This window comes from Pongo abelii, chromosome 21 (assembly GCF_028885655.2).
Source record: "Pongo abelii isolate AG06213 chromosome 21, NHGRI_mPonAbe1-v2.0_pri, whole genome shotgun sequence".
NCBI classification, from domain to species: domain Eukaryota; kingdom Metazoa; phylum Chordata; class Mammalia; order Primates; family Hominidae; genus Pongo; species Pongo abelii.
In genome coordinates this window covers 53560848-53588240 of record NC_072006.2, presented here as the reverse complement: position 1 = coordinate 53588240, position 27393 = coordinate 53560848, and the positions used below count along the sequence as shown (strand labels likewise).

At 45.2% G+C, this 27393-nt stretch overlaps 1 protein-coding gene across 4 annotated transcripts in view; it reads left to right on the top strand.

The window, feature by feature from the left end:
- ZNFX1 (zinc finger NFX1-type containing 1) overlaps positions 1-26099 on the top strand; it is a 32468-nt gene extending 6369 nt beyond the window's left edge. For all 4 annotated transcript variants that reach the window (XM_024238623.3, XM_024238625.2, XM_024238624.2 and 1 more), the window contains 12 exons: positions 46-1854; positions 5519-5650; positions 6911-7059; positions 8520-8669; positions 11417-11531; positions 14310-14557; positions 16022-16161; positions 17352-17506; positions 18189-18334; positions 19174-19284; positions 20394-20489; positions 22286-26099. In XM_024238623.3, coding sequence (XP_024094391.2) covers positions 46-1854; positions 5519-5650; positions 6911-7059; positions 8520-8669; positions 11417-11531; positions 14310-14557; positions 16022-16161; positions 17352-17506; positions 18189-18334; positions 19174-19284; positions 20394-20489; positions 22286-24730 — 5696 coding nt within the window. In that variant the 3' untranslated portion in view covers positions 24731-26099. The remainder of the gene's footprint in view (positions 1-45; positions 1855-5518; positions 5651-6910; positions 7060-8519; positions 8670-11416; positions 11532-14309; positions 14558-16021; positions 16162-17351; positions 17507-18188; positions 18335-19173; positions 19285-20393; positions 20490-22285) is intronic.
- Positions 26100-27393: the final 1294 nt, after the last annotated feature.

The following is a 27393-nucleotide window of genomic DNA, read 5'->3' as shown; positions in this document are numbered from 1 at the left end:
ACAGAACTTGGTTCTTGTGGTTACTCAGTATTTCATTGTGTTTAGGCCCTGTGGATGGAGAGTTACCACCAAGAGCTAGAAATCAGGCCAGTAACCCACCAGCCAATGCTCTCCGAGGAGGAGCCAGCCATCCTGGAAGGCATCCTAGGGCCAACAACCATCCTGCTGCTTACTGGCAGAGGGAAGAGAGATTTAGGGCCATGGGCAGGAACCCACATCAAGGAAGGAGGAACCAGGAGGGGCATGCCAGCGATGAAGCTAGAGACCAAAGACATGATCAGGAGAATGACACCAGGTGGAGAAATGGCAACCAGGACTGTAGGAACCGCAGACCACCATGGTCCAATGACAACTTCCAGCAGTGGCGGACTCCCCACCAGAAGCCTGCAGAACAGCCACAGCAGGCGAAGAAACTGGGCTACAAGTTCTTAGAAAGTCTTCTGCAGAAAGACCCTTCTGAGGTGGTCATCACACTTGCCACAAGTTTAGGGCTGAAAGAGCTCCTTTCTCATTCTTCCATGAAATCTAACTTCCTTGAGCTCATCTGTCAGGTTCTTCGGAAGGCTTGTAGCTCCAAAATGGATCGCCAGAGTGTTCTCCATGTACTGGGCATATTGAAAAACTCCAAATTTCTCAAAGTCTGCCTGCCTGCTTATGTGGTAGGGATGATCACTGAACCCATCCCTGACATCCGAAACCAGTATCCAGAACACATAAGCAACATCATCTCCCTCCTCCAGGACCTTGTAAGTGTCTTCCCTGCCAGCTCTGTGCAGGAAACTTCCATGCTGGTTTCCCTCCTGCCAACCTCTCTTAATGCTCTGAGAGCCTCTGGTGTTGACATAGAAGAGGAGATGGAGAAGAACCTGGAAAAGGTACAGACTATCATTGAACATCTGCAGGAAAAGAGGCGAGAGGGCACTTTGAGAGTGGATACCTACACTCTAGTGCAGCCTGAGGCAGAAGACCATGTTGAGAGCTACCGAACCATGCCCATTTACCCTACCTACAATGAAGTGCACTTGGATGAGAGGCCCTTCCTTCGCCCCAATATCATTTCTGGAAAATACGACAGCACTGCTGTCTATCTGGATACCCACTTCCGGCTCCTGCGAGAAGATTTTGTCAGACCTTTACGGGAAGGTATTTTGGAACTTCTCCAAAGCTTTGAAGACCAGGGCCTGAGGAAGAGAAAGTTCGATGACATCCGAATCTACTTTGACACCAGGATTATCACCCCCATGTGTTCATCATCAGGCATAGTCTACAAGGTGCAGTTTGACACAAAACCACTGAAGTTTGTTCGCTGGCAGAATTCCAAACGATTGCTCTATGGGTCTTTGGTATGCATGTCCAAGGACAACTTCGAGACATTTCTTTTTGCCACCGTATCTAACAGGGAGCAGGAAGATCTCTGCCGAGGAATTGTCCAGCTCTGCTTCAATGAGCAAAGCCAACAGCTGCTAGCAGAGGTCCAGCCCTCTGACTCTTTCCTCATGGTGGAGACAACTGCATACTTTGAGGCCTACAGGCACGTCCTGGAAGGACTCCAGGAGGTCCAGGAAGAAGATGTCCCCTTCCAGAGGAATATCGTGGAGTGTGACTCTCATGTGAAGGAGCCAAGGTACTTGCTAATGGGGGGCAGATATGACTTTACCCCCTTAATAGAGAATCCCTCAGCCACTGGGGAATTTCTAAGAAATGTCGAGGGCTTGAGACATCCCAGAATTAATGTCTTAGATCCTGGCCAGTGGCCCTCAAAAGAAGCCCTGAAGCTGGATGACTCCCAGATGGAAGCCTTGCAGTTTGCTCTCACAAGGGAACTGGCTATTATTCAAGGACCTCCTGGAACAGGTAAGACAAAATTTTTTAGAGTACATAAGATCTGCTTTGTAAGATAAGCAAGGGACGGAGCCTTGACTCTAGGTTTCTAGAATGTCTTCTTTATTTTCCAACTTTTATTTTAGGTTAGGGGTACATGTGCAGGTTTGTTACATGTGTAAATTGCATGTTGCAGAGGTTTGGTGTATAGATTATTTTATCATCCAGGTAATGAGCATAGTACCTGATAGGTAGTTTTTTGTTGTTGTTGTTTTTGGAGACAGAGTCTTACTCTGTCACCCAGGCTGGAGTGCAGTGGCACGATTCCGGCTCACTGCAACCTCTGTCTCCTGGGTTCAAGCAATTCTCCTGCCTCAGCCTCCCAAGTAGCTGGGATTACAAGCATGTGCCACCACGCCCAGCTAATTTTGTATTTTTAGTAGAGACAGGGTTTCACCATGTTAGGCAGGCTGATCTCGAACTCCCGACCTCAGGTGATCCACCCGCCTTGGCCTCCCAAAGTGCTGGGATTACAGGTGTGAGCCGCTGCACTCAGCCCTTGATAGGTAGTTTTTAGATCCTCACCCTCCTCGCACTCTCCTGAAGTAGGCCCTGGTGTCTGTTCCCTTTTTGTGTCCATGTGTACTCAATGTTTAGCTCCCACTTATGAGTTAGAACTTGTGGTATTTAGTTTTCTGTTCCTGCATTAATTTGCTTTGGATAATGGCCTCCAACTCCATCCACTTTGCTGCAAAGGACATGATTTTCTTTTTTTTCATAGCTGCATAGTATTGCGTGGTGTATATATGCCACATTTTCTTCATTCAGTCCACCATTGTTGGGCATCTAGATTGAGTCCATATCTTTGCTATTGTGAATAGTGCTACGATGAACATGCATATGCATGTGTCTTTATGGGAGAATGATTTATATTTCTTCCCGTTATATACCCAATAACGGGACTGCTAGGTCAACTGGCATTTCTGTTTTAAGCTGTTTGAGAAATCTCCGAACTACTTTCCACAGTGGCTGAACATTAATAATGTACATTCCCACCAACAGTGTATAAACTTTCCCTTTGCTCTGCAACCTCACCAGCATCTGTTATTTTTTGACTTTTTTTTGACTATGTATTAATAGCCATTCTGACTAGTGTGAGGTGGAATCTCATTGATTTGCATTTCTCTAATGATTAGTGATGTTGATGTTGGGCATTTTTTTCCTCTGCTTGTTGGCAATGTGTATGTCTTCTTCTGAGAAGTGTCTGTTCATGTCCTTTGCTCATTTTTTAATGGGGTTGTTTAATTGCAGATATTAGACCTTAGATGGATACAGAGTTTGCAAATATTTTCTCTCATTTTGTAGGTTGTCTGTTTATTCTGTTGATAGTTTCTTTTTGCTGTGCAAAAGCTCTTTAGTTTAATTAGGTACCACTTGTCAATTTTTGGTTTTGTTGCAATAGAATGTTTAGTTAATAACATTCCTCCCGAAATGGGCATAAAAGTTGTTTATAAAGTAGCTGCTCATAGGGATTTTCCAATAGGAACCCATTGTCATGCATAGTAATAGATACAATATTGTTAGAGGTCAAATGTAGTGAGATGTGTGATTTCTGCTTTATATAATTGGTTCAATTTTATATTATTTTAAATTAACTAGTATCAAATATATAATAGCACTATGTGTGAAGCAACATTTTACTTACTTTACATACATTAATTAATTGCATCCTCACAACCTTGTGAAATAGAAACCATTACTAAAACCATTATACAGTTGGCTGCGCATGGTGGCTCATGCCTGTAATCTCAGCACTTTGGGAGGCTGAGGCGGTAGATCACAAGGTCAGGAGATCAAGACCATCCTGGCTAACACGACGAAACCCTGTCTCTGCTAAAAAATATTAAAAAATTAGCCGGGCGTGGTGGCAGGCGCCTGTAGTCCCAGCTACTCGGGAGGCTGAGGCAGGAGAATGGCGTGAACCCAGGAGGCGGAGCTTGCAGTGAGCTGAGATAGCTCCACTGCACTCCAGCCTGGGCAACAGAGCAAGAGTCCACCTCAAAAAAAAAAAAAAAGAAAAAAAAAACCATTATACAGATGAAAAAAGCTAAAGCAAAGAAGGGTTAAATAACCTCTTAAGAGATGGGAAGTATGTACTGAAGCTCACACAGATGTTAAGTGACAAGTTTAGGAATTGAATTCAGGCAGTCTAGCTGTAGAATCCTGGCTCCTATCTGCCACATTGTACTTCTCGTGGAACTATACCTTCCTATACCCTTCTCCTCATGTGCCACTCTCTAATTCTACTCTGGGATCATAACTATTATTAGAAGTGGGAATTTACATTAACAGTTAAAATAGCTACTGCTAAATTACTCTCCGAAAGGAAGTACCAAAAAAAAAAACAAAACCCCAAACAGGAAGAAGTCTTTAAAAGATACCAGTGAAGTAATGGCAACTCATGACTTAAAAAGAAAAAAAAAAAAACTTTATGTAACAAAGCTGGGCGTCTTGACGAGTACCTGTAGTACCAAGTACTTGGGAGGCTGAGATGGGAGGATCCCTTGAAAACAGATGTTCAGGCTGCAATACACATAGCCCCTGCACTCCAGTCTGGGCAACATAGGGCCTTAAAAAAGAAGGAAGAAGTTGTTACTTATCCTGCTATAGTGAAATCTTTGATTATCTTATATCACTCCCTCCCTCAACTTTGAGATTTTTGAGGACAGTGTCTACCTTACCAGCCTGACACAATGTAAGAATTTAGCAGGCCAGGCACGGTGGCTTACGCCTGTAATCCCCACACTTTGGGAGGCCAAGGCAGGCAGATCACAAGGGTCAAGAGATCAAGACCATCCTGCCCAACATGGTGAAACCCCATCTCTACTAAAAATACAAAAATTAGCTGGGCATGGTGGCGTGCACCTGTGGTCCCAGCTACTTGGGAGGCTAAGGCAGGAGAATCGCTTGAACCCAGGAGGCAGAGGTTGTGGTGAGCCAAGATCACACCATTGCATTCCAGGCTTGGCAACAAGAGCGAAACTCCATCTCAAAAAAAAAAAAAGAATTTAGCAGTTTTTAGCCTAATTAATTAATTAATTAATGGCCATTTACTAATGAGCCTATAACCCTTATTCCAATGTTGATTTCTACAAGTTTTCCCCTCCCATCACAAAAGCAAATCTACCATGTATATAAAAAGTATTTATAATTTGCCACAAGATTGGAAACAATATATATGGCATCAATAGAAAACTGGCTAAAAAATACCTTACAGCTGTAAAAAGAAAACGGGGCGGGCGGGGGGGATTCTCCTATGTATTGATAGAGAACGACCTTCAAGATACATTAAGTGAAAAAAAATCAAGATGTAGAATGGTAAAAAATAGTCTGTTACTATTCATATTTTAAGGAGAAAAGGGGAAGTCTAGAAAAAGAATATACATTTGTATTGTTTGTATATGCATGGATATACTGTCTCTGTAAAGTTACAAAAGAAACTGGTAACATTGGTTGCTTCCACCCAGAGAACTGGGTGACAGAGTGCAAGAGGGACTTTTCACAATATACCATGTATGCTTCTTAGATTTTAAACTATCTTAATGTATTATATTAAATTAAAAAAAAATTTTGCTCTAAGTAATTACTTTATTTAGAAAGTGTCTACATTGTTAATTCCTTTTTCCTTATTTTCTAGGCAAAACCTATGTGGGTCTAAAAATTGTTCAGGCCCTCCTAACCAACGAGTCTGTTTGGCAAATTAGCCTCCAGAAGTTCCCCATCTTGGTTGTGTGTTATACTAATCATGCTTTGGACCAGTTTCTGGAAGGTAATATTTATAGGCAAATTTGTTCTCTATCAAGATGTTGATGATTGAACCATCAGCAACTTCAGTAGCTTTCTATTGCTCTTTGAACAAAGTCGACAGTCCTTATCATTACTTCCATGGCCGTTTGTGATCTGTCCCAGCTGGACTGTGAACCGCAGCTCCTACTTCTTAACCTTGTTCTCCCTAACTCCAGCAACACTGGTTATCTTCAGTTCCTTGAAAGCCTCTACGTCCTCCATTGGCCCATGCCATCCTCTGGCCTGGAATAGTTTTTTCCCTCTCCATCTTGAGCTTATTCAACCTGGCTGGCCCTACTCATTCTTCTAGTCCCACTTTAAATCTCTCTTCTCAGGTGGACTTTTTCTATAGCCCCAAAGTGAAGTCTCTTTTGCATTTTTTATTTTTTTATAATCTATTTTATGTATCTCTACCCTAGATGAGGATTGGTCCTTTTCTTGCTGTATTCACATATCCTGGCACATATTAGGCACTCAAAAAATACTAAATAACGTTAATGGATGAATAAATATATGCTTTTCCTTTATTTTTCATTCTTCTATACCTCCCTTTCACCTAGATAAATCTTTATTCTTAGAGTCTGAGTTTAAATATTAGATTCTTAAAAATAGATCCCTACCCCACCCAGACTAGGTAATGTCCCCTGCTACCAGTACTCACTACATTTATTGCTGTCGTATTAATTATTTAATGAGTAACTTCCTGCCAGAGACAAAGAAATGATAACAAATCAGAAACTGGGCCTATGTTTCTACTGCTATATCTTCAGAACTTGGCACATGCCTAAAACATATGAGCAATCAGTAAATCTGCAGAGTGAAAAATATGTAACATCTCCTGGGTGCTTGCTTTGTGCTGGGCCCTAGCTAGGAGATTTAAAGATTTTCTTTCATTTATCCAGACTGTAGCCCTGTATGGGAGATATTGCCATCTCTAAATCACAGACAGAGAAACTGAGACTCAAGTCACTTGCCCCAGGTTACACAGCAATAAGTGGTAGAGCTAAGAGTTGGATCCCTAGTTGTCTGATTCCAGAACCTGTACTCTTTCAGTGCTACACATTACTGCTCTGCAGGTCACATCTTCTCAGGGACCTTCTCACTCATTAATGGGGTAAATTTCCTTTAAGCACAAGTTTATTCTCTAAGGGACCAGACTAGATCCCAAATACACACAGCTCTCACCTGAGAGAACCTAGCATAAGCTCCTCTCAACCCTGCCATGCTCCACTGTGCTCCACAGGCATCTACAATTGTCAGAAGACCAGCATTGTGCGGGTGGGTGGAAGGAGCAACAGTGAAATCCTGAAGCAGTTCACCCTAAGGGAGCTGAGGAACAAGCGGGAATTCCGCCGCAACCTCCCCATGCACCTCCGAAGGGCCTACATGAGTGTAAGTCCCAGCTCTGAAATATCTGGGGTAGTTCAAGAGGGACCTAAACAAGATAGCAGTGGCTTTCTGGGTAGGCAGCCCAGGGTAGATGTGGAGGCTCCTCAAAGCTCTGGAGGACCCAGGTTCCTTTCGGCATTCTATTCTGCCAATCCCTTGGTATGACCTTTGCCTTCACAATCCAAGATGGAGAAAAGACAAGGAAACACTGCCCATCCCCACCCTACCTTAATGCTCTTTCCCCCATACCACCCACAGCACCTCTATGTACAGCCAACTGACCAGGGAAATGTCATCTTTTAGCTGGGCAGCAATGTGCCTAATCAAAAATCTGAGTTCTTATTACTAAGGAAAAGAGAGAGAGCAGATATTGTGAGGCTTGAAGTCTCTGCCACAGTATTCTTGGCCTGTTTGTTTTTCTGTTGTGTAGGTTGAGCATCTCAAATCAGAAAATCCAAAATCCAAAACTTTCTGAGTGCCAACATTATTTCTTCTTTTTTTTTTTTTTTTTTTTTTGAGACAGGGTCTCGCTCAGTTGCCCAGGCTGGAGTACAGTGGCACAATCTCGGCTCACTGCAACCTCCACCTCCTGGGTTCAAGCGATTCTCTTGCCTCAGCCTCCTGAGTAGCTGGGATTACAGGCACCCGCCATCACACTTGGCTAATTTTTGTATTTTTAGTAGAGACAAGATTTCACCATGTTGGCCAGGCTGGTCTCCATCTCTTGACCTCATGATCAACCCACCTCGGCCTCCCAAAGTGCTGGGATTACAGGCGTGAGCCACCGCGCCCAGCCCAACATTATTTCACATTTTGGATTTCCAGATTTGGGATGCTCAACCAGTAAGTATAAACGCAAATATTCCAAAATCTGAAACACTTCTAGTCCCAAGCATTTTGGATAAGGGATATAAGGGATAGTCAACCTGCATTACTTGTTTTCTTTTCTTACTGATTGGTAGGAGTCTTTTCGACATTTTGATTTTTTTTTTTTTTAGAGACAGAGTCTCACTCTGTCACCTAGGCTGGAGTGCAGGGGCAACATCTCAGCTCATTGCAACCTCTGCTTCCCAGGTTAAAGCAATTCTCGTGCCTCAGCCACCCAAGTAACTGGGATTACAGGTGCTCACCACCACGCCTGGCTAATTTTTGCATTTTTAGTAGAGACAGTGTTTTGCCATGTTGGCCAGGCTGGTCTTGAACTCCAGGCCTCAAGTGATCCACCTGCCTTGGCCTCCTAAAGTGCTGGTATTACAGGCATGAGCCACCACACCCAACCGATACTAGTTCTTTGGTTTCAAGACCACAATAATGTGCCTTGGGAAATTGGTTTGTTGACTAGTCTATTTATTTATTCTCCCTCCTTACTGTTTCTGTCTTAGCTTTGTTCTCCCTCAAGGTGAGGACTGAGTTTGGGGGATGATGATATTTCCTCATCATTTCTTTCCCTCTGTTCTTGGCAGATCATGACACAGATGAAGGAGTCAGAGCAAGAGCTTCATGAAGGAGCCAAGACCCTGGAGTGCACCATGCGTGGTGTCCTACGGGAACAGTACCTGCAGAAGTACATCTCACCCCAGCACTGGGAGAGTCTCATGAATGGACCAGTGCAGGTAGGGGTCATCCTGGGGGACACAAATATGTCTCTGGCCTCAGTACTTTGAGGTAGCCTCCAGGAGAAGCATCAGTCCAAAACTTTAGCTGTTTGATAATCTGATGCTGCCACAATGTGCAAAGTTCCCTTTTGTGATGAGAGGCAGCTGAATATGCTGGTCAGGAACAAAACTCCAACCCAGCCTGCTGGGTTTTAGTCTGGGCTTGGCTCTGGACAAGTTACTTTACTTTCTGTGGCTGTATCCTCTTTTATAAAATGGGGATAATAATAAGCATTAAGTTGAACCATATGAAATTGCCAATGTCTGTAATATTGATTTGCAAAAAAGGCAATTTCTTACAGATCTTTGTTCTTACAGGATTATTATTTAGATGAGCAAGGTAGTATTTGTAAACTTATTAATTTAGTAACTGTACTATAAGTGTTTGTTAAATGAAATGAAGAAATTCATAACCAGAGGCAAACTAGCACAGATAAAGAACTTGGGAGTTGATAGATATAGTCATGCAGACTGACTATGTGACTTGGGTTCATGTGATCCTCAGCGATCAAACATGGATAATAATAATGCCTACCTTCAAAAGATACTGTAAGAAATAACTGAGACAGTCTCTGTAAAGTGGCGGGCTAGGAACCCAGTGAAATGGTAGCTTTATTATCATTAGGTTGCTGATTTACAGGATTACAAACCAAAAGCTTACAGAGGTCATTCAGGTCTTAGAAATAAGTGAAGCAATCTAGATTTGAAATATTAAGAAGCGGAGGGGACTGTGGCAAACTGGAACAGATGTGGTAGCAACCCAGCTCCAGCCATTTGTTGCCATTCAGTAATAAAGAGTCATTGCTGCCATAGCTCCTGATTTTGTCAAAATAGGCTGGAAAATTTTTTTAATTCTTTTTTTTTTCTTCTTTTTTTTTTTTTTTTTTTTTTTGAGACAGAGTTCTCACTCTCTCACCCCAGGCTGGAGTGCAATGGCGCGATCTTGGCTCACTACAACGTCCACCTCCCGGGTTCAAGCAATTCTCCTGCCTTGACCTCTTGAGTAGCTAGGATTACAGGCACCTGCCATCATGTCTGGCTAATTTTTGTAGAGACAGGGTTTCACCACGTTGGCCAGGCTGGTCTTGAACTCCTGACCTCAGGTGACTCGCCCACCTCGGCCCTCCAAAGTGCTGGGATTATAGGCATGAGCCACCGTGCCCAGCCCTTTGATTTTTAAAATTCCATACAAGTCATGTTAAATGTTCCAGTTGCCCAAGGAGATGCCAGTTCACAGCCTCTGAACTTTTTTTTTTTTAACAATATAATGTTTCTTTTTTAATTTTTTTTTAACTTTTAAGTTCAGGGGTACATGTGCAGGTTTGTTACGTAGGTAAACTTGTGTCATGAGGCCGAGCGCGGTGGCTCACGCCTGTAATCCCAGCACTTTGGGAGGCTGAGGCGGGTGGATCACGAGGTCAGGAGATCGAGACCATCCTGGCTAACATGGTGAAACCCCGTCTCTACTAAAAAAAATAAAAAAATTAGCTGGGCGTGGTGGCGGGTGCCTGTAGTCCCAGCTACTCAGGAGGCTGAGGCAGGAGAATGGTGTGAACCCTGGAGGCGGAGCTTGCAGTGAGCCGAGATCGTGCCACTGCACTCCAGCCTGGGCGACAGAGCAAGACTCTGTCTCAAAAAAAAAAAAAACTTGTGTCATGGCGGTTTGTTGTACATCACCTAGATATTAAGCCTAGTACTCATCAGTTATTTTTCCTGCTCCTCTCCCTCCTCCCACCCTCCACCCTTCAATAGGCCCCAGTGTGTTGATCCCCTCTATGTGACCATGTGTTCTCATCATTTAACTTATAAGTGAGAACATGCAGTATTTGGTTTTCTGTTCTTGTGTTAGTTTGCTAAAGATAATGCCCTCAAACTCCATTCATGTCCTCGCAAAAGACACGATCTATTCTTTTTTATGGCTGCATAGTATTCCATGGTATATATGTACTACGTTTTCTTTATCCAGTCCTTCATTGATGCGCATTTAGGTTGATTAGATGTCTTTGCTGTTGCGAATAGTACAGCCTATAAACTTTAAGGGAATTACTTTTGATTCTTTTTTCTTTTGAGATAGGGTCTTGAGCCCAGGCTGGAGGGTGGTGGCATAATCATAGCTCACTGCAGCCTTGGCCTCCTGGGCTCAAGCAGTCCTCCCACCTCAGCCTCCTGAGTAACTGGGATTATATGCGCATGCCATCACACCCAGCTTTTTTGAGACAGAATCTTTCTTTGTCACCCAGGCCGGAGTGTAGTGGCACAATCTCTACTCACTGCAACCTCTGCGTGAACTTCCCGGGTTCAAGCAGTTCTCCTGCCTCAACCTCCTGAGTAGCTGGGACTACAGGCATGCACCACTATGCCTGGCTAATTTTTGTATTTTTAATAGAGACAGGGTTTCACCATGTTGGGCAGGCTGGTCTCGAACTCGTGACCTCAGGTGATCCGCCTGCCTCAGCCTCCCAAGCCACCACGCCCAGTCTTTTTTTTTTTTTTTTTTTTTTTTTTAAGACATAGGGTCTCACCGTATTGCCTAGGCTGGTCTTGAATTTCTGGGCTCAGGCAGTCTTTCTGCCTTGGCCTTCCAAATTGCTGGGATTACAGGCATGAGCTACCATGCCCCAATCTGCTTTTGATTCTTTGAGGAGACCCTGCCTTCACATTGGTTGTCATAGAATCCTCACAAATGATCATTCTTCTTTCCTTAGGATAGTGAATGGATTTGCTTCCAGCACTGGAAGCATTCCATGATGCTGGAGTGGCTAGGTCTTGGTGTTGGTTCTTTCACCCAAAGTGTTTCTCCAGCAGGACCTGAGAATACAGGTAAGAAGTGCATGTCTTCCTAGAATCAAATCTTAAGGTAGAATATAGTAAATACCAGAACAGTGAGACTTAAAAATAATTCCCAGAATAAATAAAGAGCTATGGGTCAATCAGAGAAAGACAAATAGCTTAATATAAGGAAAAGAGATAAAATACTATTTTTTTTTTTTTGAGATGGAGTTTCACTCTTGTTGCCCAGGCTGGAGTGCAGTGGCGTGATCTCGGCTCACTGCAACCTCCACCTCCCAGGTTCAAGCGATTCCCCTCTCCTGCCTTAGCCTCCCAAGTAGCTGGCATTACAGGCATGTGCCACCACGCCCAGCTAATGAGATAAAAGACTTTTAACAGTCACATCACAAAATAGGAAATCTTATTGTTCACTAGATATATGAAAAGTGCTCATTAAAAACTAGAGGAATTAAAACCACAATGAGATAACTATTACTTACCCTCCAGTTTGGCAACAATTAAAGTTTGATATAACCCCATGTTGATGAGAATTTGAAGCAATGGAAACTCTGATGCACTGCTGCTGGGGATATTTAAATTTACATAACCACTTTATCATAGCAGAAAATCAGAAAGAACTCAAATGTTCATCAACATTTCTTCAATGGATGGATCAATTAAGTCAACTCAGATAATGAAATACTGTACAACAGTGAAAAGGAATGAAACACAGCATATACAGTAACACATACGAATCTCAAAAACATGCTGAATGAAAAAGGCAAGTTAGCCGGGCATGGTGGCCCATGCCTGTAATCCCAGCACTTTGCAAGTGCAAGGCAGGAGGATCGTTTGAGCCCAGAAGTTGGAGACCAGCCTGGGCAACATAATGAGACCCTGTCTTTACCAAAAAAAAAAAAAAATTAGCTGGGTGTGGTGGTGAGTGCCTGTAGTCCCAGCTACTTAGGTGGCTGAGACGAGAGGATGGCTTGAGCTCAGGAGGTTGAGGCTGCACTGCAGCCTGAGTGACAGACATGGTCTCAAAAAAAAAAAAAAGGCAAGTTATGGAAACATATACTAGACAGTGTGTTACTTAGATACAGTATAAATGTGGTAACATTATTATCTTTTAAAAAGGAAATGAGTAATATAAAATTCGGGTTAGGAAGGTTAACAAAGGTCTTCAAAAAATTTGGCAGTTTTCTACTTAAATTGGGTGGAAGGTACTTGGGTATTCATTTTATATATTTTTATTATCCTTTATATTACATATTTACATTGTATGCCCTCCATTGTATATGTATTTGGTACAAGTAAAACCTTTATTTATTTATTTATTTTGTATTTATTTATTTATTTATTTATTTATTTTTTTATTTTTTTTGAGACCAAGTCTCGCAGTCTCACTCTGTCCACCAGGCTGCAGTGCAATGATGTGATCTCGGCTCACTGCAACCTCTGCCTCCTAGGTTTGAGCAATTCTCCTGCCTCAGCTTCCCAAGTAGCTGGGATTACAGGCACACTCACCACGCCCAGCTTATTTTGTATTTTTAGTGAAGATGGGGTTTCCCCATGTTGGCCAGGCTGGTCTCGAGCTCCTGACCTCAGGTGATCTGCCCACCTCGGCCTCCCAGAGTGCTGGGATTACAGGCATGAGCCACCACACCCAACCTTATTTATTTATTTTTGAGATGAGTCTCGCTGTGTTGCCCAGGCTGGAGCGCAATGGCACGATCTTGGCTCACTGCAACTTCCACCCCCTGGGTTCAAGTGATTCTCTTGCCTCAGTCTCCCAAGTAGCTAGAAATACAGGCATGCGCCACCACACTTGGCTAATTTTTGTATTTTTAGTAAAGACGGGGTTTCACCGTGTTGTCCAGGCTGGTCTCGAACTCCTGACATCAGGTGATCCACCCACCTCAGCCTCCCAGAGCGCTGGGATACAGGCATAAGCCCCACGCACAGCCAAAACGTTTCTTTAAAAGGCATATATTCATATGATTTTTTTAATGTAAAACGTGTAACAAAAAGTATATAAGGAGACCTAAGCCTTTCCTAACTCTCCTCTCATTCCTTCTAGTTTCTCTTCTCAAAAATAATCACATAGGGCTGGGTGCGGTGGCTCACACCTGTAATCCCAGCACTTTGGGAGGCTGAGGCGGGCCTGAGGTCAGGAGTTCGAGACCAGCCTGACCAACATGGAGAAACCCTGTCTCTACTAAAAATACAAAATTAGCTGGGCGTGGTGGTGCATGCCTGTAATCCCAACTACTCGGAAGGCTGAGGCAGGAGAATCGCTTGAACCTGGGAGGTGGAGGTTGTGATGAGCCGAGATTGCGCCATTGCACTCCAGCCTGGGCAACGAGTCAAACTCCGTCTCAAAAAAAAAAAAAAAAAAAAAAAAATCACATAAACCCTTGATAATGTCTTCATGCATCTGAGCTCTTGTAGGTGCCATTTTCTGTCCCTTAGCTTCAAGAGTTTCCATCTCTGGCCAGGCACGGTGGCTCACGTCTGTAACCCTGCACTTTGGGAAGCCGAGGCGGGCAGACCACGAGGTCAGGAGTTCGAGACCAGCCTGACCAACATGGTGAAACCCCATCTCTACTAAAAATATAAAATTAGCCAGGCGTGGTGGTGGGTGCCTGTAATCCCAGCTACTCAGGAGGCTGAGGCTGGAGAATCACTTGAACCCAGGAGGCAGAGGTTGCAGTGAGCCAAGATCGCACCCCCGCACTCCACCCTGGGCAACAGAGTGAGACTCCGTATCAAAAAAAAAAAAAAAAGAGAAGAGTTTTCATCTCTCTCCTGCCCGTTTCTCTCTCTTAGCCCAGGCAGAAGGGGATGAGGAGGAAGAAGGGGAGGAGGAGAGTTCGCTGATAGAAATCGCAGAGGAAGCTGACCTGATTCAAGCAGACCGGGTGATTGAGGAGGAAGAGGTGGTGAGGCCCCAGCGGCGGAAGAAGGAAGAAAGTGGGGCAGACCAGGAGTTGGCTAAAATGCTTCTGGCCATGAGGCTAGACCATTGTGGCCCTGGGACAGCAGCTGGACAGGAGCAAGCCACAGGAGAGTGGCAGGTACTCACTTCCTTGGGTTGAAACAGGCCTGAGAGTGTTCTGACCACTTGTTTTCCCCCACTTCTGATACAGTATATTCACTTCACCATTGCAATTAGCTAAGCACCCATATTACAGCCTACCCCTGGTATGAGATGGGTGTAGTAATTCCCAAGGATATAAATACAACAGTTCTTCAGAGGGCCTCTGGCAAGAAATGCCAACCTAGAAAGACAGGAAGCAGGTAGCCAAATGCTTCTGTAAAACTTGTGGAAGAATGTAGCACATATGAGTCAGGTCAAACACGGTCTCAGTACTTAATGCCTTCAGGAGTGTTGTCTTCTCTATTTCAAATGAGTTTGTGAAAGTGTACTAAGATTTTAGAGGATTAAAGTAAGCAATGAAGCGAGACCTCCAGGCTGGATGGAATATTCCTTCTTCATTCACCCTAGAATTTGACACTTCTCTTAAAGCCAGAATTGTATGAAAGCCCAGGTGTCTTCATGTAGCCTTCCCTCTGCTCCTTTTGGTGGAGGCTAGTAGTCCTCACTGTTTACCATGCATAACTATGATGATCGAGGATTAGATACTCAAAATAAGAATTTGTAAACCTTACCAATGATTTGAGAACTTTCAAGGGCAACTTTGGATGCAGTTTTCATCTGAGTGCTGGCTTTGCACTTGATCTAGTTCAGTTCAGTATCACTATATGTGGTGAGTGGAGTCATGATCTCAATTCTTAGAAGCATGGATTCAGCATCTCTCCCAGGAGGCATCAGGAAAGGTTGATTTGTTTCGTTTTGAAGTAGCGGGAAGATCTTTATTTAGTGACATCTGTCTGACTTGCGAGCCTTCTAAAGGCTCATAGCCTCAGACTCAGTGACGGCCAGAAGAGAGCACTTTCTCATAAACAGTGCTTTCCACCACTTGTTAAAGGTACTGTGTTGATACGATGGCAGTAGGACCGTTTTAGCAGGCACTGTGCCAAGTCCTGTGTGAAGCACCAGTTGCTAGGCACTGGTTGTACAGCATTCAACAAGAAAGTACCACCCCCATGACTTTCATGGCATACATTTTAGGAACAAGAAACAGGCTATGGTCAAAGATGTTTAATGATAACTAGTGCTAGTACTAGTATAAATGCTTTCCACGTATTTACTCCTGACAAGCCAACAATCCTATAAAGAGATACCATTATTATTCCCATTTTATAGAAGGTGATACTGAGGGACACAGAGGTTAGGTCATTTACCTTAGGTCCCACGACCTACTAAGAGATAGAGTAGGGCTTTGAAGCCGGGCAAACTGGCTCCAGAGCCCTTGTTTAGCCACTCTACAGTGGAAGAGCTGTTGGGAGAATGTAAGACACTTGACATTAATCAGCGATGCCAGCCCTTTTTCTTATGTGCTGTGGCCCCTGCCTTGGGCTTAAAATCAAGCCTGCCTCTGCTCAGACAGTACCCTGCCTGGTATTGATGTCTGCAGACCCAGCGCAACCAAAAAAAGAAAATGAAAAAAAGAGTGAAGGATGAGCTTCGCAAACTGAACACCATGACTGCAGCCAAGGCCAATGAGATCGAGGATGTTTGGCAGCTGGACCTCAGTTCTCGCTGGCAGCTTTATAGGTACTGTGTTCCACACCCAGCCAACCCATGTAATTTCTCCAGGGAGTTCCTTTTCTGTTCCTAGAACATTCTCCACCTCCAAGACCTTAAACGATGTTAACTAATTATTGATTGAGCACCACCACTGAGCTGAGTGATAGGGATACAGCCATGGGATAGAATAGACACTTTGCTCTACTTTCATGGAGCTTATGGAGTCTATCCAGGGTAACAAATTAATTATTACCTTCGTGGAGCCTATGGAGTCTATCCAGGGTAACAAATTAATCACATAATTCCACAAATAAAAAGTTAAAAATGGGTATGAAAACTCAGAAAGAAAAGAACAGAGAGGTAACAGGCACAATGACTCACACCTGTAGTCTCAGCACTTTGGGAGGCTGAGGTTAGAGGATCACTTAAGGCCCAGGGTTCAAGACCAGCCTGGGCAACATAGTGAGACTTCATCCCTACAGGAAAAAAAAAAAAAGTAGTAGAGGCCAGGCGCAGTGGCTCACGCCTTTAATCCCAGCACTTTGGGAGGCCGAGACGGGCGGATCACAAGGTCAGGAGATCAAGACCATCCTGGCTAACACAGTGAAACCCTGTCTCTACTAAAAACACAAAAAACTAGCTGGGCGTGGTGGCCGGCGCCTATAATCCCAGCTACTCGGGAGGCTGAGGCAGGAGAATCTCTTGAACCTGGAAGATGGAGGTTGTAGTGATCCGAGATCACGCCACTGCACTCCAGCCTGGGTGAAAGAGCAAGACTCTGTCTTTTAAAAAAAAAAAAAAAAAAAAAAAAAAGTAGTAGAAAGCCATTGGAAAGTTTTACAGCAATTAGTGACATCATCAGTTTTACTAATAAAATAAATACTCTATGGAGAATTAGAGGAGGGGAGGGAAATTAGGCAGGGATGCTGCAGCTGGGAGAATTTATGAGAAATTCTTCCCAAAGATTTTAAAGTCTCTTATTTTCTTCCCACAGTTAACCTTTGTTCTTTATCTCACTCCTTTCCTTAGCTCCTGACCACTCTGCACATCTTTTTGTTGGGCATTTTGGATTCTTAGGTCCCTGAATGTATCTCTCTGTTTGTCACTATGCTCCAAGGGTCCAAGGTTCACTTCATACACTGGGCACACTGAAGGGCGTTCTTCCACCTTCTCAAAGAGCATGTGGCTTTCTTTCCTTGGTTCTTCCCATTCTCCAGGCTCTGGCTACAGTTGTACCAGGCTGACACCCGCCGGAAGATCCTCAGCTATGAACGCCAGTACCGCACATCAGCAGAAAGAATGGCCGAGCTGAGACTCCAGGAAGACCTGCACATTCTTAAAGATGCCCAGGTTGTAGGAATGACAACCACAGGTAAGCAACTGTGGAGAAATTTACCTGTTGCATCTAAGTTCACTTCTGGTGCCAGATTATCTAAGGACAGGTAAAGAGGAGCTGCTTTGGTAGGAAAATACCATGAAAAGCTACTGAAAGCACCCATATTTTGAGAACTCCTGGTGAAATTCACTCACTTTCGCCAGGCGCAGTGGCTCACACCTGTAATCCCAACACTTTGGGAGGCCAAGGCAGGTGGATCACCTGAGGTCATAAGTTTGCAATCAGCCTGGCCAACATGGTGAAATCTCGTCTCTACTAAAAATACAAAAATTAGCCGGGTGTAGTGGTGGGCGCCTGTAATCCTAGCTACTCGGGAGGCTGGGGCACAAGAATCACTTGAACCTGGGAGGCGGAGGTTGCAGTGAGCCGAGATCGCACCACTGCACTCCAGCCTGGGTGACAGAGTGAGACTTTGTCTCAAAGAAAAAAAAAAAAAAGAAAAGAAAAGAAATTCACTCACTTTCTCCTGCTGGGTTTGAAACTCCAACAGTGACCAACACGGTTTTAATGTTCTGGAGACCACCCAGAACACTATAAGGACTAGTTGTCGCTGATCCAGGTTCAGGGAAGATACAGAAGTGGATTCCCAGAGGCCCAGTAGCCCTGTGGGTCCTGTGCCTCAGCTCAGAGGAGCCTTTCTCTTCTTTCCTCACTTGAGGTGCTGCCAAATACCGCCAGATCCTACAGAAGGTGGAGCCGAGGATTGTCATAGTGGAAGAAGCTGCGGAAGTCCTTGAGGCCCATACCATTGCCACATTGAGCAAAGCTTGCCAGCACCTCATTCTGATTGGGGACCACCAGCAGGTAAAACAGGAGCCCCCCTAGAAGATGGGCTGGCTCTCCGTGGGGGTGAGATCATAAAGGAAGACCCTGGCCTCTGCTTCAACAGTCCTCAAGCTTATTAGTAGCTTTTTGTGATTCCTCTTATCTTCACCTCCCATGTTCAGGCTAAGAGCAGGTGCTGTTAGATTTGGGGTATATTTTAGTGGCAACGTCATTTATTTCATCCATTCCCTCTGCTATTTACCTAGTCCACCATGGCCTCTTGAGTGGACTGTATTATAATAGCATGCTCCTCGGTCTCCCTGCTTCCACTTTTGCTACCCTCTAATGCACTCTGCATAAAGGAGCCAAAGTGAATTAAAAAAAAAAAAAAAAAAGTAGATAGATAATATCACTTTCCAGCTGAAAACCCTCCAGTGGTTTCCCATTGCACTTGCATAAAAATCAAGCTTCTTAAAGTAGCCCACAAAGGCTTATGTGATCAGGTTTCAGCTTATTTCTCTGACTTCATCCCATTTGCTCATGGTGTCCCACTGTGTCCTTTCCGCTCCCCATTATGGATCTTGCTTTTCAAATGACTGAAGAACTGGCAACTTCTGCCATGCTAGTGTCTACTCAGATGTCACTGTTCAGAGGCCTAGCTAGAAAAAACCCACCATAGGGCACTCTGTCATATCACCTTTAGTTCTACTAATCCTTAACCCTTGTCATTATTAATCCTTAAACTGTGAGTACGTAGAATAGTGCCTGGCACGTAGTCAGCACTTGAAAAACATTTGATGGTTGGTTGGATGGATGGAAGTATGGATGGTTAAATGACTTTATCAGTAGAGAATCCTGAGCCATGTTTCTCTTCTCAGCTGCGCCCCAGTGCCAACGTGTATGATCTGGCCAAGAACTTCAACCTTGAGGTGTCCCTTTTTGAACGGCTAGTGAAAGTAAACATTCCCTTTGTCCGTCTGAATTACCAGGTGAGAAGCTGGGCCTCTGTTATTACCAAATGCCCAGGAGAAAGCTCCTGGGAAGCTGCCAGTTGCCAGCAAAAGAGGTCTCATATAAATAAAAGTAATTTAATACTGAAATGACTCTGTCAACCTTACATTTTCTGTTTTAAAACACCACAAGATCACCGTGTTGAGTTTTTGTTGGACAAAGGAGCTATTTATGTTATGCCTTCTCATTTTTTTCAAATGATAATCTCTATCTCTCTAGATTTTCTTTCCTTTCTTTTTTTTTTTTTTTTAAGAAAAATAGAGGCCAGGTGCGGTGGCTCATGCCTGTAATCCCAGCACTTTGGGAGGCCAACGCGGGCAGATCACCTGAGGTCAGGACTTCGAGACCAGCCTGGCCAACATGGTGAAAGCCTGTCTCTACTAAGAATACAAAAATTAGCTGGGCGTGGTGGTGGGCGCCTGTAATCCCAGCTACTCAGGAGGCTGAGGCAGGAGAATCGCTTGAACCTGGGAGGTGGAGGTTGCAGTGATCCGAGATCATGCCACTGTACTCCAGCCTGGCAATAGAGCTAGATTCCGTCTCAGAAAAAAAAAAAAAAGAAAAGAAAAATAGAGGCTGGGTGTGGTGGCTCACACCTGTAATCCTAGCACTTTGGGAGGCCAAGGTGGACGGATTACCTGAGTTCAGGAGTTCGTGACCAGCCTCGCCAACATGGCGAAACACTGTCTCTGCTAAAAATACAAAAAATTAGCCAAGCGTGGTGCCTCATGCCTGTAGTCCCAGCTACTTTTGGAAGGCTGAGGCAGGAGAATCACTAGAACCTGGGAGGCAGAGGTTGCAATGAGCTGAGATTATGCCACTGCACCCCAGCCTTGGTGACACATCTCAAAAAAAAAAAAAAAAGAAAGAAAGAAAAATAGAGACGAGGGCTCACTGTGTTGCCAGGCTGGTCTCAAAACTCCTGAGCTGAAGTGATCCTCCTGCCTTGGCCTCCCAAAGTGATGGGATTACAGATACGAGCCATCACAACTGGCCCTCCCTAAATTTTCTAACAGCAACTTTATCTTTAAAGAAATTGTCTGTGTGCTCTTCCCATGTTTCTAATGACATGCATGTGTTTTTTCAGCACCGTATGTGCCCTGAAATTGCCCGCCTTTTGACCCCCCACATTTACCAGGATCTGGAGAATCATCCATCTGTTCTTAAGTATGAGAAGATTAAGGTGAGTCTGTCTTACCTGATCTTTCTTGGATGGTGTCAGCAACCTAAAAAAGCTATAATTTCCTCAAGATGAAAAAGCTTTTCAGTGGCCGGGTGCAGTGGCTCACACCTGTAATCCCAGCACTTTGGGAAGCTGAGGTGGGCAGATCACTTGACGTCAGAGTTCAAGACCAGCCTAACTAACATGGTGAAACCCTGTCTCTACTGAAATACAAAAATTAGCTGAGCATGGTGGCAAGCACCTGTAATCCCAGCTACTCAGAAGGCTGAGGCAGGAGAATTGCTTGAACCCGGGTGGTGGAGGTTGCAGTGAGCTGAGATCATGCCACGCCACTGCACTCCAGGCTGGGCAGCGGAGAGAGACTCCCTGTCAAAAACAAAAAAAGAAAGCCTTTCAGAAGGGAGTAGAGCCAACTTTTTAAAAGTTGGCTTAAGTTAACCTTAAGTTAAAAAGTTAAAAAAAAGTTAAAAAGTTTAAAAGTTAACCTTAAGCAAGTTACATAAGAATTCTGGCCAGGCGTGGTGGCTCACGCCTGTAATCCTAGAACTTTGTGAGGCCAAGGTGGGCAAATCACAAGGTCAAGAGATCGAGACCATCCTGGCCAACATGGTGAAACCTCGTCTCTACTAAAAATACAAAAATTAGCTGGGTGTGGTGGTGTGTGCCTGGCTGGGTGTGGTGGCTCATGCCTATAATCCCAGCACTTTGGGAGGCCAAGATGGGCGGATCACCTGAGGTCAGGAGTTCGAGACTAGCCTGGCCAACATGGTGAAACCCCATCTCTACTAAAAATACAAAAATTAACTGGGCATGGTGGTGGGTGCCTGTAATCCCAGCTACTTGGGAGGCTGAGGCAAGAGGATCGCTTGAACCTGGGAAGTGGAGGTTGTGGTGAGCCAAGACCATGCCACTGTACTTCAGCCTACGCAACAAGAGTGAAACTCCATATCAAAAAAAAAATTGTCAGCTGAGGCCAAGAGTTCAAAACCAGCCTGGGGAACATGGCAAGACTGTCTCTTTTTTAAAAATAAATAAATAAATTCTGAGTATCAGGTTCTTCCGGACAATAAGAATAATGGCTCCTGCCATATCCCATTACTATATGGAAGGAGGTAATGTATATAAAGCAGTCAGCACAGTGGAGTGCTCAGTAAGTTAGCTGCTCTGTCATCATCATCATCCTCACAGCACTGCTTGTTCTCTCAGCTATAATGGTTGGATTGTGGATGGCTGTTTTATTTTTTATTTTTTTTGAGACAGAGTCTCACTCTGTCACCCAGGCTGGAGTGCAGTGGCATGATCTCAGCTCACTGCAATCTCTGCATCCTGGGTTCAAACTATTCTCCCGTCTCAGCCTCCTGAATAGCTGGGATTATAGGTGCCCACTACCACGCCCAGCTAATTTTTGTATTTTTAGTAGAGACGGGGTTTCACCATGTGGGCCAGGCTGGTCTCAAACTCCTGACCTCAGGTGATCCACGCACCTCGGCCTCTCAAAGTGCTGGGATTACAGGCGTAAGCCACTGCACCCGGCCAGCTTTTTTAAATATTAACATCAAACAAGTATCTTGAAAACTGAAAGAGACATAATCTTTTATTTTTATAACTTGCTGTGGCCCCAAAACGAAGCACACAATGACTAACTAAAGAACTAAAGATAGTGATGTTGAGGGGACAGAAAGCTTTCCAAGGTCTCTTTCTGGAGCAGATTAAGTGGCCAGTGCATGTCAAAAGAGGAAGAAAAAAACAAGTGCCATGAATGAACCTTTTAACATGTCACTTCTTTTCCCTGTCAGGGGGTGTCTTCCAACCTTTTCTTTGTAGAACACAACTTTCCTGAACAGGAAATCCAAGAGGGCAAAAGCCATCAGAACCAGCATGAGGCTCACTTTGTGGTAGAGCTGTGCAAGTACTTCCTGTGCCAGGAATATCTGCCTTCCCAGATCACCATCCTCACTACCTATACCGGGCAGCTCTTCTGCCTGCGCAAACTGATGCCTGCCAAGACATTTGCTGGTGTCAGGGTCCATGTTGTGGACAAATACCAAGGGGAAGAGAATGACATCATCCTCCTCTCCCTAGTGCGGAGCAACCAAGAAGGCAAGGTGGGTTTTCTGCAGATATCCAACCGCATCTGTGTGGCCTTGTCCCGAGCCAAGAAGGGAATGTACTGCATCGGAAACATGCAGATGCTGGCCAAGGTGCCCCTGTGGAGCAAGATCATTCATACACTTCGAGAGAACAATCAAATAGGCCCCATGCTCCGGCTGTGCTGCCAGAACCACCCTGAAACCCACACCTTAGTATCCAAAGCTTCTGACTTCCAAAAAGTACCCGAAGGAGGCTGCAGCCTGCCCTGTGAGTTCCGCCTGGGATGTGGGCATGTCTGCACCCGTGCCTGCCATCCTTATGACTCTTCACACAAGGAGTTCCAGTGCATGAAGCCATGCCAGAAGGTCATCTGTCAGGAAGGGCACCGGTGTCCCCTTGTTTGCTTCCAGGAGTGTCAGCCTTGTCAGGTGAAGGTGCCCAAAACCATTCCTCAGTGCGGCCATGAACAAATGGTCCCTTGTTCCGTGCCTGAGTCAGATTTCTGCTGCCAGGAGCCTTGCTCCAAGTCTCTGAGATGTGGGCACAGATGCAGCCATCCATGTGGTGAGGACTGTGTGCAGCTGTGTTCAGAAATGGTCACCGTAAAACTCAAGTGTGGGCACAGTCAACCGGTAAAATGTGGTCATGTGGAAGGCCTCCTCTATGGTGGTCTGCTAGTCAAGTGTACCACAAAGTGTGGCACTATCTTGGACTGCGGGCATCCTTGCCCAGGCTCCTGCCACAGCTGCTTCGAAGGGCGTTTCCATGAACGCTGTCAGCAGCCCTGCAAGCGCCTGCTTATCTGCTCACACAAGTGCCAGGAACCGTGCATTGGCGAGTGCCCACCCTGCCAGCGGACCTGTCAGAACCGCTGTGTCCACAGCCAGTGCAAGAAGAAATGTGGGGAGCTGTGTAGTCCCTGCGTGGAACCCTGCGTCTGGCGTTGCCAGCACTACCAGTGCACCAAACTCTGCTCTGAGCCCTGCAACCGACCCCCATGCTATGTGCCTTGTACTAAGCTGCTAGTTTGTGGCCACCCCTGCATTGGTCTCTGTGGGGAGCCATGCCCCAAGAAATGCCGGATCTGCCACATGGATGAGGTCACCCAGATATTCTTTGGCTTTGAGGATGAGCCTGATGCCCGCTTTGTGCAGCTAGAAGACTGCAGCCACATTTTTGAGGTGCAAGCCCTAGACCGCTACATGAATGAACAGAAGGATGAGGAAGTCGCCATCAGGTTGAAAGTCTGCCCTATCTGCCAGGTGCCCATCCGCAAAAACCTGAGGTATGGAACTAGCATAAAACAGCGGCTAGAAGAGATTGAAATCATCAAGGAAAAGATCCAGGGCTCAGCAGGGGAAATAGCAACCAGCCAGGAACGGCTTAAGGCCCTGCTGGAGAGGAAGAGCCTCCTCCACCAGCTGCTTCCTAAAGACTTCCTGATGTTAAAGGAGAAGCTGGCCCAGAAAAATCTGTCAGTGAAGGACCTGGGTCTGGTTGAGAATTACATCAGCTTCTATGACCACCTGGCCAGCCTGTGGGATTCCCTGAAAAAGATGCATGTCTTAGAACAGAAAAGAGTGAGGACTCGACTAGACCAGGTCCATGAGTGGCTGGCCAAGAAGCGCTTGAGCTTCACTAGCCAGGAACTAAGTGACCTCCGAAGTGAAATCCAGAGGCTCACATACCTGGTGAACCTTCTGACCCGCTACAAGATAGCAGAGAAGAAGGTGAAAGATAGCATAGCAGTAGAGGTCTATAGTGTCCAGAATATCCTCGAGAAAACATGTAAGTTCACCCAAGAGGATGAACAACTTGTGCAGGAAAAGATGGAAGCTCTAAAAGCCACCCTTCCCTGCTCTGGCCTGGGCATCTCAGAAGAAGAGCGAGTGCAGATTGTCAGTGCCATAGGTTATCCTCGTGGTCACTGGTTCAAGTGCCGCAATGGCCATATCTATGTGATTGGCGATTGTGGGGGAGCCATGGAGAGGGGCACATGTCCTGACTGTAAGGAAGTGATTGGTGGCACAAATCATACTCTGGAAAGAAGCAACCAGCTTGCTTCTGAAATGGATGGAGCCCAGCATGCTGCCTGGTCTGACATGGCCAACAACCTGATGAACTTTGAGGAGATGCAGGGGATGATGTAGGAAGATGGTACACCACTGCCTTTTGCCCTCGCCATTGAATAACTGGGGCCAGCTCCCTAATGAAGGAACTGAAGTTTGTTTTTTATTATCATCCTTTTTAGACTGGGCGCAGTGGCTTATGCCTGTAATCCCAGCACTTTGGGAGGCCAAGGCAGGCGGATCATGAGGTCAGGAGTTCGAGACCAGCCTGACCAACATGGTGAAACCCCGTCTCTTCTAAAAATACAAAAATTAGCTGGGCGTTGTGGCGGGCGCCTGTAATCCCAGCTACTTGAGAGGCTGAGGCAGAAGAATTGCTTAAACTCGGGAGGCGAAGGTTGCAGTGAGCTGAGATCATGCCATTGCACTCCAGTCTGGGCGAAAGGAGCAAGACTCTGTCTCAAAAAAAAAAAAAAAAATCATTCTTTTTAGTCTTAGCACCTATTTAAGGATCCACTTTTAGGGCTCACCCACATTTGTTTCTAGATTTACCCCTGAGCTAGAGTAAGCACTTTATCTCCAGAGCTGAGAGCAAAGTTAACAAATCTCACCCCTTCTTCTCTCCTGCAAATTAGTGGACAGACTCCCTGGAACATGTTTGGGGCTTCCACCTAGGGCCACCTAGTGGTATCTCTGGGTCTTTACTTGGTCAATTGTTTATTCTACATTGTTCCCCAGGAACAGAGTATGAGCTCATTGATGCAGACCGATTCTAATTGCCAGGCCCTAATTTGCAGACTAACTCTCATAATAAACAGAGGCCCATCATTGTTTATGAACTGCTTATCCCTTAAAGGAGCACAAGAACCCCTCCTGCCCTCCTTGGGCACCCTGCCTCCAGGAGATGGAGGCACGTGATAAGACAAAGACTGCACCAACTCACCCTGACACAGTTACATAGTCACTGAGAGTGGGCAAGATGGGACAGCCCACATGCTGCATAAGATGGGCCTTATGCAGCAGGCCCAGGTCGTCATTAAGGAGTGACCTCTTTCCTGTAACCTGCACTTTGGGATGGTAGAAGTTTCTTTACCTGCTGACAGGTTTGGTGGCACTGCTGGTTACCCCTGGGCCCTGAATGGAGCTAAAATCACATTTGGTACCAGCAGCACCTATCCCAAGTGTGATCCTTCATCCCAACACTCCCTCTTGGAGCTGTTGCCTGGGTAGGGCTAGCAAGCCAGCAGCTTCTGCAGGCTGCAAACTCAGGCCAGAAGCCAGACCCAGGCCTGCTGCCTGCATCTGCATTCCCTCCTTCCAGTGTTCCTTAGAACAGACATTTAGGTATCTCAGGTCCTTTCTAAGTGTCCCTTTCCTATGTATGCATTTCCTTTTTTTGTCTTTACTATGCACTTTAGCTTATAAAGCCAATTAAAAATGATTGAGAAAATCAGTGGTCCACGTGTATCCTCAATTTTCAGAAGCAACTCAGATAGCCAAAGACAGTGAAGACGGGGACAGGGAAGGCACTGTCTTCAATGAGGCTGTGATTTTGTTTTTGTGATACAGGATTTTTATTTAGCTGGTGAATGAATCATTTTTACCCACGGTAAAAAGAACATTTTTTCAGCCTGTACAAAAGGGTATACCTGAAGTTTCTTTCTCCAGAGGCAAACCCTGTTCAGTTCCTGAGTCCTCCCAGAGAGAACTTATGCACACGCAATACATATCCCTTAGGCCAGGCATGGTGGCTCACATCTGTAATCCCAGCACTTTGGGAGGCCACATTGGGCAGACGGCCTGAGCCCAGGAGTTCAAGACCAGCCTGGCAACAGGGTGAAACCATCTCCACAAAAAAAATACAAACATAAGCCAGGTGTGGTTGCTTGCACCTGTAGTCCTAGCTACTCCAAAGGCTGAGGTAGGAGGATCACCTGAGCCTGGGGAGGTCGAGGTTGCAGTGAGCAGTGAAGCCACTGCACTCCAGCCTGGGCAAGAGTGAGACCCTGCTTCAAAAAAAAGGAAAAGAAAAAGTACACAGTTCTGCACTTGGGTTTTTTAGCCTAATAACCTACTTTCTGTAAAATCCAGTAAGACAGTAGTCTGAACTGTACTCCATCACACAGTTGTGCCATCATTTTCTGAATTGGACCCTCTGTTGGTGACTTAGGTGCAGCCTGAATGAATGGCTTTGAACACACTCTTCAGTATCTAGGGTATGTGCTACTGGATAACTTATAATTTTTAAGCTGGGGGTAGGGTGGTAAGTACTCCCTGAAATTATAACAAACTATACAGTTTTCCCAGGTGGGGCCCCACAGCTTTCATCTCATTCTGAGTCAGAAAAGGATGAGAACCGACGTTCTTACAGGATCAAAACTGGTTTTTGGCCAGGTACGGTGGTTCATGCCTGTAATTCCAGCACTTTGGGAGGCTGAGGTGGGTGGATCACCTGAGGTCAGGAGTTCAAGACCAGCCTGGCCAACATGGTGAAACCCTGTCTCTCCTAAAAATACAAAAATTAGTCAGGCGTGGTAGCGGGCACCTGTAATCACAGGTATTTGGGAGGCTGAGGCAGGAGACTCGCTTGAACCCGGGAGGTGGAGGTTGCAGTGAGCCAAGATTGTGTCATTGCAAGCCAGCCTGGAGGACAAGAGACTCTGGTTTTTGCAGCAAGTAACTAATTTATGGTGTCAAGGCTCCTTCTGTCCTTTTTGGGCTTCCATTTCTCCAGCAGCATTTCC